Source organism: Ammospiza caudacuta, chromosome 2, assembly GCF_027887145.1.
Source record: "Ammospiza caudacuta isolate bAmmCau1 chromosome 2, bAmmCau1.pri, whole genome shotgun sequence".
NCBI lineage: Eukaryota > Metazoa > Chordata > Aves > Passeriformes > Passerellidae > Ammospiza > Ammospiza caudacuta.
Window position 1 is genome coordinate 59584740 of NC_080594.1, and position 13705 is coordinate 59598444.

The 13705-nt window shown below is 40.7% G+C and overlaps 1 protein-coding gene across 3 annotated transcripts in view; it reads right to left on the minus strand.

Annotated features, from left to right (window-relative positions):
- The window catches only part of COG3 (component of oligomeric golgi complex 3), a 30674-nt gene extending 17385 nt beyond the window's left edge, over positions 1 to 13289 (minus strand). The window contains exons 1-12 of one of the 3 annotated variants that reach the window (XM_058824736.1): positions 13079 to 13289; positions 11087 to 11233; positions 10511 to 10572; positions 8707 to 8872; positions 7794 to 7868; positions 7581 to 7673; positions 7163 to 7288; positions 4875 to 4955; positions 4619 to 4662; positions 4293 to 4419; positions 3705 to 3796; positions 1118 to 1257 (exon numbers count right to left, since the gene is read on the minus strand). In XM_058824736.1, the coding sequence (XP_058680719.1) occupies positions 1118 to 1257; positions 3705 to 3796; positions 4293 to 4419; positions 4619 to 4662; positions 4875 to 4955; positions 7163 to 7288; positions 7581 to 7673; positions 7794 to 7868; positions 8707 to 8872; positions 10511 to 10572; positions 11087 to 11233; positions 13079 to 13246 (1321 nt within the window). In that variant the 5' untranslated portion in view covers positions 13247 to 13289. Of the gene's footprint in view, positions 1 to 1117; positions 1258 to 3704; positions 3797 to 4292; positions 4420 to 4618; positions 4663 to 4874; positions 4956 to 7162; positions 7289 to 7580; positions 7674 to 7793; positions 7869 to 8706; positions 8873 to 10510; positions 10573 to 11086; positions 11234 to 12639; positions 12674 to 13078 lie in introns of those variants that run through there. The other 2 variants (XM_058824738.1, XM_058824737.1) reach the window with 2 other exon arrangements.
- Between the last annotated feature and the right edge of the window lie 416 nt (positions 13290 to 13705).

Below are 13705 nucleotides of genomic sequence, written 5' to 3' on the forward strand. Positions count from 1 at the left end.
TGCAGATGGAGTCAGGGTATTTTTGGAACAGCAGCATGCAGACAAATTTGTGATAAACAAGGAGTTTACTGAACTCCATGCTGCAGTTGCTTTGGCTCCCCAGATTTTCATTAGGCTATGAAAATGCAATCTCAGATGCATTGTTAGAATTAAGGGTTCTATCTATTTCAGACCTGGGTACATTAAGTGGAATTCTGGAGGGAACAACAAAACAAGGTGGCTTTGGTTCCATCACAGCCAATACTCGTGGTGTGACTGTTGGGAGCTGATAAAAACAGATAAACCAATGCAGGTCACATCAAACTTAAGAATTACTGTATCAGCCCAAATTTAAGTAGAAGTAAGACACTTATGATAAGCCAAATGATTAAGTCAGCAAATTTTTGCTCATTCCGAACAGTGTCACAATTATACTTCCAGGAAAGTGAACAATTCTTCATGATTACTGGCACAGCTTCAGTGACAAGGAGCTACACTGGGTGATAAATCAGGTACCAAGGATGATTTCTATTTACTGCCTGGTGCAATAAAGACTCTGAAAGGGTTCCATTCTGCACTGGTCATACTATGAAATGAGACACCAGGTCGGCCCTCTCCTATGAGACTTTGGGCTCTGCATACTCACAAAACTCCAGAATCTACACTGCTACTTAACTCCTCTGCTGAAGTTACAATTTCTAATCTGGGAAACATGACATTAAGGAGAATTGAAAAAAAATCAGTTTCAATTATTTTATCATCATTATGCAGAAAGCTCTACATGGATGATGCATTAGCAGGGCCAAGTGAAGCAGTTCATTAATTTTAAAAGTTAATTTAAATCAACCCTGGTGCATGCATATACACTGGGTGTATGCTTGCTAGCATTTGTACAATCTAGAGAAAACATGACTAACATCAGTACATTACTTAAAATGATGCTATGCACAGACCCAAATATACAGACCTTCACTAGAAATGAAAAAGCATAATTAATTTTACACAAACATGTCAAATATGAGGTTAGGTTAAGATCCACTAGAAAGAAATACGCATCTAGAATTTCTGACTATGCAATTAAATAATTTTATCAGTTAAGAAGACACTTAAAAACAATAATCTTCAATCTATGAGTTACCATTGTTCTGTACATGATCCTCAAGCATCTCATTTTTGAGAATCCCACAGAGCTCAGAAAGTGTCTCTAAGTGAATGACATGGATGATCATTGGCCTCAGGACATCATACAATGAAAGACACAACTTCTCCAAGAGTTCACTATGAAGAAAAAATAAAACAAAGCAAAATATTTTCAGGATCCCTCAAAAGCAAAAGAAAATTTTACCACAAACATAGATTATTTTGTGGCAAAGATTTTTGAAAGGAGGGAGAGAAAAAAGGTGTCATAGAAGACTTCAAACAAGACAGTTTAAAATATAAACCCACTATTACCTAAAAAGTAGGAAAAGCTTTCCTTTTAAAAGATGTGACATATCAACTGCTTAAAAATGGTGTTATAGCTTTTAATTAATTTTAATATAAAATTTTAAAAAGCCAAATAAACCAAAAAAAACCTATACAAACCAACCAACAACTCAACCTGTCACAAAGGGAAGACGCTGCAACCTGGTTTTACTTGGCTACTATGTAAAAAAATGCTCCTGCTGAGCTCAGAATCAACAACCCGAATTTTCCCTCAAGAAAAGGCTCATCTGATTGCAAGGACTCAACAGTGTGTTAGAATCAGGAGCACACAAAGAGGGATGCAGGAGGAGAAGCTTGGTAATGTTTTCTGTTATAGCTACCAACATCTCAGAACACACTTTCCAATCTAACTGAAGTTATGATATCAATACAGTGACACACCAGAAATCCCACTTCCATGGATTTTTTTCTTTCATGTTCAAAGTGGTGCATATCCTGGTTAAGACATCAAAAGCACTCACTCTAGACATTTTTGCCATTCTCAATGCCCCCCTCACTAATCACATATTAGGCACTAATGCCATTGCCAGTAGCTGAAAATTCAAGTAATTTCTAGAGTTGGAAATTTAAACATCAAGAACACTGAATAATGACACTGTGATAAAGACACTGAGTTTACTGCACTATTTGTTTTTTTCTAATTCACAAAAAATGTCTGTCAATGGGACAATGACACTTCAGTTCCTCAGACTGGGAACAAAAATGCTCATGAAAAATACGCAGCAGAAACATTTTGAATGCCTCTTCCTTTGCATCCTATAGCACCACAAGTAACTTGATAAAACAGTTAAAAGCAGAAACAAAAGAGAAAGTTTCACTAGTCTTATTTATTAACTACAATACTCAATCTCAGATCTTTACTCTTGGGTAGAATTTTGGTAAACTCTTATCTCTACACAGACACCAGGCTATAATATCTTCAGAGCACCTTAGCACTGCAGAAAAGAAAATGAGGCCATGTATTACGCTTAGAGAAACCTAATAAAGGAGCTACTATTTAAAACATTTTTTAAAAAATATTTTATTTAGATGTAGGCAAAAAAAAAAAAAAGGGAAGCAAGTTCTTAGGAAATTAGGTAATTACATTCCATCAAAATTAAAAAAAAACCAGAAGTCTATTATCATTCTTGGTGTGAATAGCATTAGTGACAAGATTTCTGGCTGAACAACATTTTACACTGATTTCAATTAGGAATGTTTAGTCCAGGATTTAGACTGAGATAGCTAAACTGATTCTTAAGCAAATTTATTTCAGTCACCTCAAATTCTGAGCATGCCCTACACAAGGCCACAAACCCTCAGAAAAGACTGGGCCTACTCTGGCACTGTGGTTTATCTCTAGTGAGGCTTTAAGCAGTTTTGGTTTTCCTTTAGCTTTGAAGGATGGGAAGGGTACTTGGCAGTCTTTTTCAGGTTACACACTTTGTTTAACTTAGGCTGCACTCAATTTAAGACATTGCAACACTCAAAACCAGTGTCTTGCTCAGTCACTAATAAGTTAGACTTACACTAATAGGGACACACTTTAGTTAGGAACTTTATAGCAAGGGAACACGACCTACCCAAATTTCAAAATCAAGTATCAGTACTAAAACATACCAGAAAACTGGAGGGACATAATCTATTCAAATACTTTACCATTACAGGTTTGTTGTAAAAAACTCAACAATACTTTTCCAATACAATTCCTGTGTGAAACAGCACCCTGTCCCTCTTTTAGGTTTAGGCACGAGAGACTGGGACACCGCTCTTGTCAGGCATCCAATACCCTGCCTTGTGTTCAGTCCAAATACAGACAACATGCAAATATTCCTTGACAGTAAGGGCAGCTCATTAAATCCTTCCGGAAAAATAGCTGGAGTTCATCAGCCTAACTTCAGACTGAAGTAAATGAATGCACTTGTGCTACAGGCTGTGCAAAACAGGCTGTACAAAAACAGTTGAGAGCTGTAGACTTCTACAGCTATTTTCAAAGAACCTGAATATGTTTATCTACAGAGCATTTGCAAAGATTACTTATGGAGAATGGGAACTATCAGCTTTGCTTGAAGAAAGAAGAAAACACAAGAACAACAAATTCTGACGCTTAAAGTGATTAAGCTGTTTTTTTTATCTTGCTAGTTCTTACCAAACCATTTGAACATGGCTCTGTTTCCCATAAAATATTATCTGCTACATCACAACACCCCCCTAAATACAACATCCAGTTAAACAAAACCAAACCAGGATCTACCACCTACTCCAGTTTTGGTGTTGGTTTTGTGAAGAACTCGTTGTAAAGCTGGTGTTCATCCTGGCATACATGGACCATAAAGGCACAACCACTTCGTACCTGTATTCACAGAAATACAAATACTTGATTATTAAATTATTTTCTTTGCATCAGTATCACAAGAGATATTAAAGGTATTATTACTATATATTATATATTGTGTTGTGATTACTACAGCTATGATTAAACTGAAGGTTTGTAAAATTCAAAAGCAACAAGATGAACTCTAAGAGTACGGGCTGAAAAGATGTTACTAGCCAAATAAAAGCTCACTGTACAACTTCTGCCCCTTTTTTTGTTTCTGAAATTTAAGTAACCACATTTTATGCTTTTTTTTAATCCTCCCCCCCTCTGTGAGGTATGTAACAGGGTGGAGTTTTTACAGAAATAAAACATGTATGGCTTGAAAATATTAGTAGAATGTTAATGATTCAAACTCACAGACAACAGTAACAATTCTGCATGCAGATGACTGAATTAAGTAGGTTCGTTTTTCCTGGGGGAGAAAGGATTAAAACATGACAAAACCTTCACAACACATGACTACTTTACCTACCAGAGCACAATGATCCCTGTTATTCTGACTGGTTAATTCTGTAACAGTGCTAGCGATACTTGGACCAAGTAAAAGCTCCCGCTGGTCGAGGTAACATTGATGGATTTCATTGAGAACTTGCTGATACCTAGCCAAGAAATTAAAACAGTAACTGAAGATCATTTTCTGGCACACATAAAATTCATTCTAATATCCTCTTTAGGTCTGTGTAATTACAATTTTTAAAACTTTCTTTTAAACAAATAATGTGCTTAACAGTACCTAAACAAAAGTAAATATTTTCAAAACTTAAAACTGTTGAAGATAAATTATGCAGACATACTCACTCTGGCATTTTTTCAGATCTTTGCTCTACTTGTTCAATAAGAGTCTACTCAAAAAAAAAAAACAGAGAAAGAAGTATTATCAGTAAATCCATTTTCTGTAGTAATTGGAAAACAGTTTGTAGTATTTTTCCACGGATACAATATGCAATCTTTGGACATTCACATTTGCACAATATGCAATCCCTGCATTCACACTAATAAATTCAAGCCTCATTTTCATAACTTCCTTTTTAAAAGTTAGTTACCAGCTACTTACTCTGACTTTGGGAGCAGCTGCTCTGAATTTCACATAAAACAGCGTGAAGGCATTGTCAGAATTTGGCACAGCTGAAGGATCCTGAAAGAAGAGATCAGTAATTGGTTAAAAAGCAAAATACTATATTTGGCTACTAGCATATAATGGCTGAGATAATTAGGCTCTAAAACAGGGTATTGGTTGTTTATGCTTATGCTTCCAGTGAAACAGCTCTTTGCCACTTCCCACCAACAAAGGCATGCTGGTTTCAGAATTTAAAGTCAGATGGAAGAACAAAACCCAAGCCAAGTGCTTCATCCAACAGCCTCTACAGAAAAAGGAACATTTTCAGTAATTATGACATTCTCCATTAGAGACAAAAATTTTCTCTGGACCTGCCAGAGAAGTAGTGATTGTTGGTCCTTAATATGTAGTACTAAAATGGAACAAATTTCCCTTTATCTGCTGGTCCCAAGGCAGAGAAGCTAAGTTTCAGCTTGCATTCAACCTACAACCAGAAAATCAAGCTGTCTTGAGGCAGCTCCCCCTACAGCTCCTCAGCCCAGTGAGGCAGACAGCTTGAACTTCAGACAAATTCTAGCACTAACAAAGCAGAGCAGAGACCCAGTTTAAACACCAAGCTTTCCTCCCCTTATCCCTACTGAAGTGAGAAAGAGATGGTCTTCTTCAGAAACATGATGGGGACAGGAAAACTCCACCATCCTCACCTCCTATTTTCATCCCTGTGAGCAACCTCATCATCCTTCTATGAACTCACATCAAAACCTCCACTCACATGTGTGCATCACCAGAGAACATCCAGATCTCGGTTCCTTCCCAGTCCTGACAGTCTTGTTCTGTTACAATAGGAAAACTCAACACTTGACAACAACTAAAAAACACTGGTCCAGTACTGCACTTCTAGCAGAGGGAGACATTTAATGTTTCAAAGTATACAAGATATCCACAAAACCCCCATGTACATGGGAAGGAAAAGGTCATCCCACTCTTAAAAGACGTATTCTTCCTGACTTAAAACTCCTAAGCAGCAATTCAAATTCAGAAATTAGGTTACACACTTCTTTCTGTAGACATGCTGCTTATCAGAGATGTTTAAATTCAGCTCAGTCAGAACAATCCACTGGCATCAAACCAAGCTATGATACTTTTTTTTTTTTAATAAAACCTAGTTTGGTACCAAACACAAAAAAATGTTCAATGCCATTTAACTAATATCTTCACTCCACGAGTACTCCTCCACAAGTTTCCATGAACACTGCCTAAAATTCCTTTCTTTCTGGTGTGCCAGTTCTCAATTCTATTATCTTTAGTTTCACTGATTATCCCTCAGGACACTAAGTTTGTCTGTAGTAGAACTGAGCACAAAGTACACAACAATTATTTGGAGAAAGAATGAAAGTGCATAGGAAGAGACATTCCCCTCTCCCTTCTGCTCTGACAGAACATTGCAGCATGAGACTATCAACATCTTAATGAGACCAAAAACACCTCCCTGGTCACATTTATGCTTACATCTCCCTGGAGTGAGGGGGAGTAAACACTGGGACAGGGTGTCTCTTCCCTGGGACACTCTAGCATCACTGTCAACACTTTAAATTGAAACAAAAAATACTGGCAAAACTAACAGGAACCTGGCACAGTTGTTATCTGCAGCTACACAAACCACTGCAGAATAAACATTTACATGACCAAGAGCACCCAAGAATACTTACTGGAATGTAATACTGAAATGATCATGGTATGAACTCAGAGTTGTGCTTTACAATTACCATCCAGTAACACCCAGCTCCTGTACACTTTTTTCAAGTATTCCCTTTAATCTCTCTCTGTCTCCAAAGCAATCCACCTCCAAAACAAAACACCACAGTACCTCTATTTCTCCTGTGTACCTTCCCCATTTGGCAACACACCAACAGACAATTCAGAGCTCCAGTGCACACTCTGGCTCAGGAAAGCCACTGTCTGGCCATCTGGTGTCTCTAACACAGTTCTTCATCCATCCCTGGCCTTCACTCGCTTACTGCTCACCTACTTCTATTCAATGACTTAATCTTCAATTTCCATCATTTTTTAATTATTACTACTTTTAAATCTTTTGGATCACTAGATCTCTGTCATACTTGGCTGAGTATTGGACAACCTACACAAACACCATAGTGTTTGCCCTGACCTATTTTCACAAAAATCTGCTGACACATCCCACCTTCAAAAAAATAAAAAGAGAACTCTTTGATGTTATAATAGACATTTCAGCACAGCTCTACTTCCCACTTGCTGGTTCACCTTACCCTTTTCATTAACTGGGTTGTGAGGTTCTGTAGTGTATTCACAGTGTATGTCTTGATAAGGTGCATAGCTTTAGAAAGGCATTGTTTAAACTTCGTCAAATATACAGGATAGTCTTTAAAATTTGGCTGAAAGAAAGAAAAAAATCAATTTTAAATAGAAATAGTAAGAGTCAAAATTTATCAAAACTTAATATACTCACATAACTAGCCAGCTTGTACAAACTAAAAGAAGTATTTTACAAAAGAATTAAGCAGAATAAAAAGTATATTCAATAAAAATTTCCTACATTTATAAAGCACCATCCTTAACTTTTTCCTGTATTTGGCACAGAAAACTTTTTATAGGGGGAAAAAAAAACATTACAAAAGTATGAACACATAGTTGTGACAATTTAACCAAAAATACAGAATGACTTACATGTGATGAAATATATGCAATACAATCATCAAGCTTAGCCAGCATGGGAATGAATCCTTCACTGTTCACAGACAGCGTAGGGGAATTCAATTTCTTTGGAAAACAAGACAAAGCATCATTGTAAGGAACCTAAGCACATTACTGTTGGTGACTAAGTTCAACAGACCAGTAAGCTTTCATTTTCTAAGAATATTAACAATTAATAATACTTACAGTGTTGATATTTTCCAGCTCGTTAAAGTAAGAAAGTTTCTGCTGGATGTTTTCAGCCAGCTCAACAAGTTCTGACTATTAAAGAAACAATAAATAAAAGAAAATCATCAACTTAGCAAATGGCTTAACTATATATACATACATATATATATTTATATATATATATATACACACATGTGTGTATGATATTATTAAGCCTCCCTTTCAGCTTTCAGCACACACCATTGTTCAATAGCTCCAAGAAACTTGCAACTAATCAAGTACAACAAAAAATGCAGAATACAGCAGTGCTCTCTTGTTCTTTTGCCAGAGACTGACACATTATTTTCAGTAGTGTATTTAAAATAATATATACTACAGGTTTGTCAGTATCCCACAGAAAATGCTGCATACAAACAGCAGTGCTGCCATCAGTATTACAGAGAATTGTAAAAATCCTGTATCTCAGGATTGGAGTTTTAAAAAGTTCTTTCATATCCAATCTGACTATCTCATATCCAATCTGACTATTAAATAAAAACATCCATTGTATCACTGTTGCAGCAGTGATAAATCAGGAAAAAGAAAAAGTATCTGGGAAATAAGCTCCCAGCTTCAGGGATCTTGCAGAAAGCAACTCAAAATATTTCTGTAAATGATATGAATTATTAATTCCAGTACAGTTTGCACTTGTCAGGCATCAGTTACAAAAACTGCCCTCAGCTAAGTTTCTTCATTAAAGCATATATTGACAAATACTGAATATTTGACACATACTGACACTCCAGTTTCAGGTGAAACACTCCCAAAAAATTAGGTCCAAAGCAAATGGATGCATTGTTATCACAGCTCACACGTTTTCCCAGCCCAAGAAAAAGAAACTGTCATTTAAGATGCCTAAGCAGTTCCCAGTAATCCTTCCATCAAAAATTACCTGCTCTTTCAAAAGCTGTTCACAGGCCTCATGCAGCGTTCCTGTCTTTGTGGACACAAAAAGATACTGTTTTTGCAGTGACTCCAGGTGCTGAAGGGCACTATTCACATCATTCAAGATAGCATCACACTGCTCCTGAAAGCCAGACAAGTAATCCCTCATCTGTCTAGAAAAAAAGAGAATCAACAGATAACAGAAGTAAAATTTCCCTTTGTGTATTTGCAAATCCAGCTGCCTGCAGGGACACTGCCACCACTTTTCTCTCTCTAGGAATAGGAGGTCATTTGCATCAAGCAAGAGTGCACAATAAGCACGTTTCACCACCTCAGAAATAACAGAGCTGAAGGGTCTGGAATAGCCACTGCATTTCCCTGACATTCTCTACAGCAAGCCTACCTAGAAAGCAGCAGCTTGCACCACAGCTGGTCTGCAGCATGTGAATACTGCCTAAATGGGCAGCACAAACACACTGACTTCTGCAAGCAGCCTAATTCTACCTGCCTTGCTCCCAACAGGCATGTTAATTTGGGTCTCTTCTACTCATTTTCAGTTTCCATTTAGAAATTACTTTTTCTCTTCTGCAGTGGCTGAAATTATCTAGAGGATTCAAAACTTACTGTGAGAACTGAAAGAGGCTTAGATTAAATAGATCTGGTGTCTAATGTCACCAGATTTGTCCAAGGCTCAATGCAGATAAAAACTCTAAATGATAACTAGATGTCAAGCATTCAGCTCATCTAAAGCATATTAAAAATTAATTACTCTTGGATGTCAGCTAAAACTTCAGTTCTGCTTTACCATGTACAAAGAGGCAAGTAATGCAATTCCCTGTATCCATGTGCAACAGGCAAAGAAATTATTCATTTTCCTTCTGCACCTTTAGCCTCCTGCAGACAGCAGCATACTGGCCATCCTACAAGCCACTGTGCATCCACATTTGAGCACCTGTGTGCACCATTACAAACATGCCAACTGACAAAGTGCAAGCCAGAACTCCTTGGAGGTTCTTAACAATCAGATCACAGGATCAGTACATGCCTCACCCTCTGCTTTTAAGAAAAGTCACCTCCTCAAATGTCAGAGCAAAGGAGAAAGAAACAGCCCAAAGAAAAGCAGAGGAAAAACAGAAGAGGGAATACAGCAGCATTTCCTTGTGGTCAAGGGCAAGTTTGTGAAGTCTCAAAACAGAAGCCAGTTTCTATAAAAGCCACAAGCAGATCTAGCTAAGTCATTCAGCTGTACTTCAGATTCCCAAGGAGTAACTGTCAAAGTCAGTGGAAAGGGGTTCTGCTGAGCCTGATGGAAAAGTCAGTTACACACAAACAGATGAGAATGGCAAGACTCAAAACCAGAGTTGAGCAAAGTGTCAGGGAATGCAGAGACAGAATGACAACCACAGTCACTGATGAGCCAAATGGTGAGAACAGAAATGACCTCCAGCCACATCTGCTTACACAGTCTTGCCCTCAGAGGATGACATTCCAATACCAGCAAAAATTGAAAAATCATAGGAAAGCTCTAGAACTGCCTTTGTCTACAGCCCTGTCTGTAAGACAAAACTAATTTCCACCTGTCTAAATATACTGGGCAGTTCAGAAGGAAATCTGCATCCCCTTAACTGTTCTGCCACTTGGGCAGTGGCCTTTGGGAGTGAGGCCCACAGCCTTGGAAAGCCTCAGCTGCCCCAGCACATTCCCCCACTCCCCACCAGCTGAATGTGAACATGTGGTAACATTAATGGACAAGATGAAGTCCTTCAGGGTGGAACTGCTTACAGTGAAAAGAACTGAGGAAGAGCACGTACCTATACTTGGCACCTTCATCTTGATCCATCTGTGTTTGCACCTGAGCAAACCAGGAGAAGAACTAGAAGAGATTTTACGGTGTGAACAATATAGATATCACATGCAATCAATTAAAAAAAAATCAAATCTATGATCTATGAAATGAAGATGAGCTTTTGTTAAAAACAGAGCTGTTTCAGAATTCAGTTATTAATCTAGGAAACTAATTCCTCACTGTGGGTCCCTTCCAACTGAAATACTCCATTCTATTCCCTCACTGAGTTAAAATGGTAAAGACTGGATTTCATCTGGCTTTATTTGCACAAGAACAAGGGTATCACATTAGATAGTGGGGGTTCTTCTACTTCAAGAGCAACACCACTTTACTGAAGGGGTGTCTTATTCTCACATTAGATTCCACTCCAAATGCAAAAAGTACCTTTCACTTCAGAGCTAAGACTTCAGTGTTTTTTTCCCCTCTATGCATCTTGAACACAGCCCAAAAGATTTAGCAAACCCACCAAAAGCTAGGCGAGACACACAGAAACCAACAGCATTCTCTGAAGATCGCTGCACCTTCATGGTCATTCACTTACCTGCTGTGCTGTTTCAATTCTTTCATCCTCCATCCCTAGTGCTGCAAATCCCTTCAGAAGGACATCCTCTGTGGACTCTGGCACGGCAGCTGTCAGCAGAACAGGCAGTGACTGGGACGTCAGGCTGCACAGGTCCTCGATGGGCAGCTGCTCACAGAACACCACAAACTTTGGTCAGATAACTCACTGAGAATCCCTTCACAGCTGCAGCTCAACCATAATGCAATCCAAAGCAGCAAGATGAGAAAATTACAGGCTTCTACTTTTGAAGAAAAAAATGCAATGGACATTCTACCTATCAATATGATAATCACTGAAACATTAAGTTTAGAAAAAATCTCTGAGATCACTGAGTCCAACCATTACACCGACAACTACAATATCCATACACTTAGAAACACCACACAGGAACTGTCAGGGATTTTTGCCAGACATTCAAGGAAAATTCAAGATTGCTGCCATAATTTATTCAGAAGACAAGGAATAGCTCTGTTGAACAGAAATTATTTTTTAGCCACAATTATCTTGTTTAAGCAAGGAAAACATGGAAAAAATTAACTAGAGGTAAATTGTATTTAAGTATGACCAGAGACTATTAATTAGCCTATAGGGGAGAAATTAATTCAAAAAGAAAAATACTACTATATACACTTAACTAATATAATACCCTCTTCGATTACATGATGATAAATTTTATGTTTTCTGAGAATATCAGTAGGGTAAAACCAGAAAATATTGCTTATCTCTCTAGAAATTGGTATCTCTATAGAAAACAACTTGTTTAGTAAAATATTCCCTGCCTGCTAGTATTAGTTCAACAGAAAAAGAGTATTTCAACTACTTGAGAAAAAACAGATTGCCAGACATTGTCCAACTTCCACACCCCTCTCCACCCAAAAGAGGGCTGACCCCAGCAGGGCAGCCAGGGTTCCTCTGGTGTCTAATACAGAGGGAAAGGTGAATCCATCAGAGCCTGCTGTTTCAGGACAGCTGACACAACACTGTCCCAGGTCTCTGAAGAACTCAATGTCTTGGCTTTGCTGTTGTCCTCACTGGCAAACACAGTACCTGCCTTGTTGCAAAGCTGGTTTAGATCCTTAAAAACATCCTCTGGCAGCAGGACATCCTTCTACAATCACTTTGGATGCCTGCCAATATTTACTTTTTACATTCTGCTTACACAAAAAAAAAGCAACCAGGAAGGATTAAATGAAACAGGTGCATTTGAGGAAGGAATGGCTTTACACTCTCCCTTTTGCAGTTCTGAGCTTTCAGACACTTGCTGAGAGCAGGCTTTGCTGATTTTATGGCACTTATCTTACACTATGATCCTGTTTAAATACAAACCCTCTCCTGAAAAGTGCAGTTAGGAATGCAAGCATTCTGTTCCACCTCCCTTTGCAGACAAGGGAGCGTTCATAAGTAATCACCTTGTCAGAGCTGGGAATTTTACACCATGGGGGACCATGTCCTCTATGGTGCTGACAAATTATTAACCTCTTCACCTCTATTCCTGGCTTTCCTCAGTTCAGTCGAGAGCCTGCAATTCGTACCAGGAAATAACGTTGGCGCCAGGAGCCATGCATTAGCAAGGATCACTTTAAACCAAAAGAATTAACTTCACGGCTAAAGTTCTCAGCTTCGGCAGGACAAATGCTGGTGGTCTGAGGGAAACGGCGAGGGCGGGCAGAGAAAGCCGGTGCATTCTCGGGGAAAGCTCTCACCGCTGCCTCACCAACCCCTCCAGGCAGGGCGGCAGGGGCTCCCAGGGAGCGAGCCCTCCCGAGGCAGGGAGAGGGGAGGTTGGGGGCGCGGCTGCGGGCGCGACCCAGAACGCGAAGCGCAGCCGAGCCCCCCGAGCCCGGCAGCGGCCCCGCAGGCCCAGCCGCTCTGGGCCGTCACCGCCGCCCGCCTGGCGACGTGGCACCGCGGCCGCTCCCGCCCTCGCTCCCGCCCTCCGCCCCTCCGGCCCGGGCAGCGCCGCCGCCTCACCTCGGCAGGCACCGGCAGGTTCTCGGCCGCCGCCTTCAGCTCCAGCACCGAGTCGGTCTGGCGGTCGCTGAGCGGCGCGGTGGGCTGCGGGCGGCGGTCCCAGAGGCTGAGGCGGTCGCGCACGTCCCTGGCCGCGGGCGGCGGCTCCGCGGGCGGCGGCTCCAGCATGCTGCCGGCGGCGGGACGGGCGGCCGGGCCGGGACGGGCCGGGAGCGGCGCCCGGAGCGCAGCGGAACGCCGGGAGCGGGGCGGCGCTTCCGGGGGAGGCTCGGAGCGCGCCGCGTCGCGTGGCAGTGGCGTCACGGGCACGGGGCAGAGACGGGCGTCACGAGGGGCCGCTGGGCGGGTGGCGCCCCCTGGCGGCTGGGAGGATCCACGGGATCGCAGACTGGCCGGGAAAAGATCTCGAACCGTCCGGGCCAGCCTGTGACCAAACTCCAGCATGTCACCTAGACCAGGGCACTGAGTGCCACCTGCAGTCATTCCTTACATGCCGCCAGGGACGGTGACTCCACCCTTCCTGAGAAGAAACTGCTCCTGATGTCCAACCTAAACCTCCCCTGGTGCAGCTTAAGGCTTTGGCCTCTTGTCCTGTCGCTGGTTTCCAGGGAGAAGAGACCAATCCCA